The sequence below is a fragment of the Trypanosoma equiperdum genome, assembly GCF_001457755.1.
Source record: "Trypanosoma equiperdum strain OVI genome assembly, contig: ctg_629, whole genome shotgun sequence".
In the NCBI taxonomy this organism is placed as follows: domain Eukaryota; phylum Euglenozoa; class Kinetoplastea; order Trypanosomatida; family Trypanosomatidae; genus Trypanosoma; species Trypanosoma equiperdum.
This window is the reverse complement of record NW_027124564.1, coordinates 2,857-3,829: the sequence shown is the minus strand read 5'-3', so window position 1 is coordinate 3,829 and position 973 is coordinate 2,857. Positions and strand designations below refer to the sequence as shown.

At 37.1% G+C, this 973-nt stretch overlaps 1 pseudogene across 1 annotated transcript; it reads left to right on the top strand.

Annotated features, from left to right (window-relative positions):
* The first annotated feature begins 196 nt into the window (after positions 1-196).
* On the top strand, positions 197-765 carry TEOVI_000284700:pseudogene (annotated as a pseudogene). The gene is given in 2 exon segments: positions 197-325; positions 328-765. Coding segments are annotated over 2 exon segments (567 nt in total).
* The last annotated feature ends 208 nt before the right edge of the window (positions 766-973 follow it).

Sequence of the window (973 nt, the reverse complement as noted above, 5' to 3'; positions counted from 1 at the left end):
TGGTGACGTGACTGCGGTTTCAAACAGTAGGATTGAGGTGGTAATTGCAATAGAAATCACGGAAAGCTGAGTTCTAGCAATTAGGCAAGAGGAAATGGAGAAAAAACACATCAGAGAAGTGTTGGATGATTGGCTTGGGAGTGTTCCGCGTTTCAGCTGGATGATTGAATGAAGTCTCACTAAAGCATGCACGTAAAAAAAAAAAAGTGCACTGAGTAAAAAATGTTGAGCACAAACTGTTGATACAAAGAGAGCTTGTGCTTCAACCCGTTGGAAAATTACCATCCTGCATGTTTGCTCCCATTTCAGTTTATCTTTTCCATCTTTAAAAAAAAAGAAAATACATAATTTGCGTCAATCATATTCATTTCTGTTAGGCTGAGTACCAGAAGCACCGATCATTATTTCCTACTTCCCCATATTATTCTAAACATCTTTTATGAATTGCTCTCTTATGTATCAGAGTCTTTTGGATACACGAGGGAAATGGTGCTCGGTATTGTCATGATTGTATGTTTGCTTTTGAAAATGGAGTCTCATCTTCGCTTATTATATTGTGGATGCGGTGACGTGTATTTCACATATTCTAGAAAATACTTGCTTCCTATTTGTTGGGTATATTTGGAAAATATTGAGACTGTGATATTTGCATTTATTTGTGAACGGTCGGAGTTGCGCATGCATAACCCCATCACATTAATAGTGTCTCCTTTATTCTACCATCGGCGTTCTCTATCACAAAGATTCAATGACGGAGCAAAATATGGGTAATTGTTTTTGTTTGCACGATCCACTTACACTGCTGTACTTCAGATATTGTCTTTCATTGATGAATGAATTTGGACGGATATTACTACTTGCATGATTAATCTAATCAGTAATGATTCTCTTTATTTTTGCTTTTCTAGATGGGACATGACTTTCCAAGAGAATGAAAGTATGAGGGAGCGTGCATATGGTCTTCTAAAGGAGA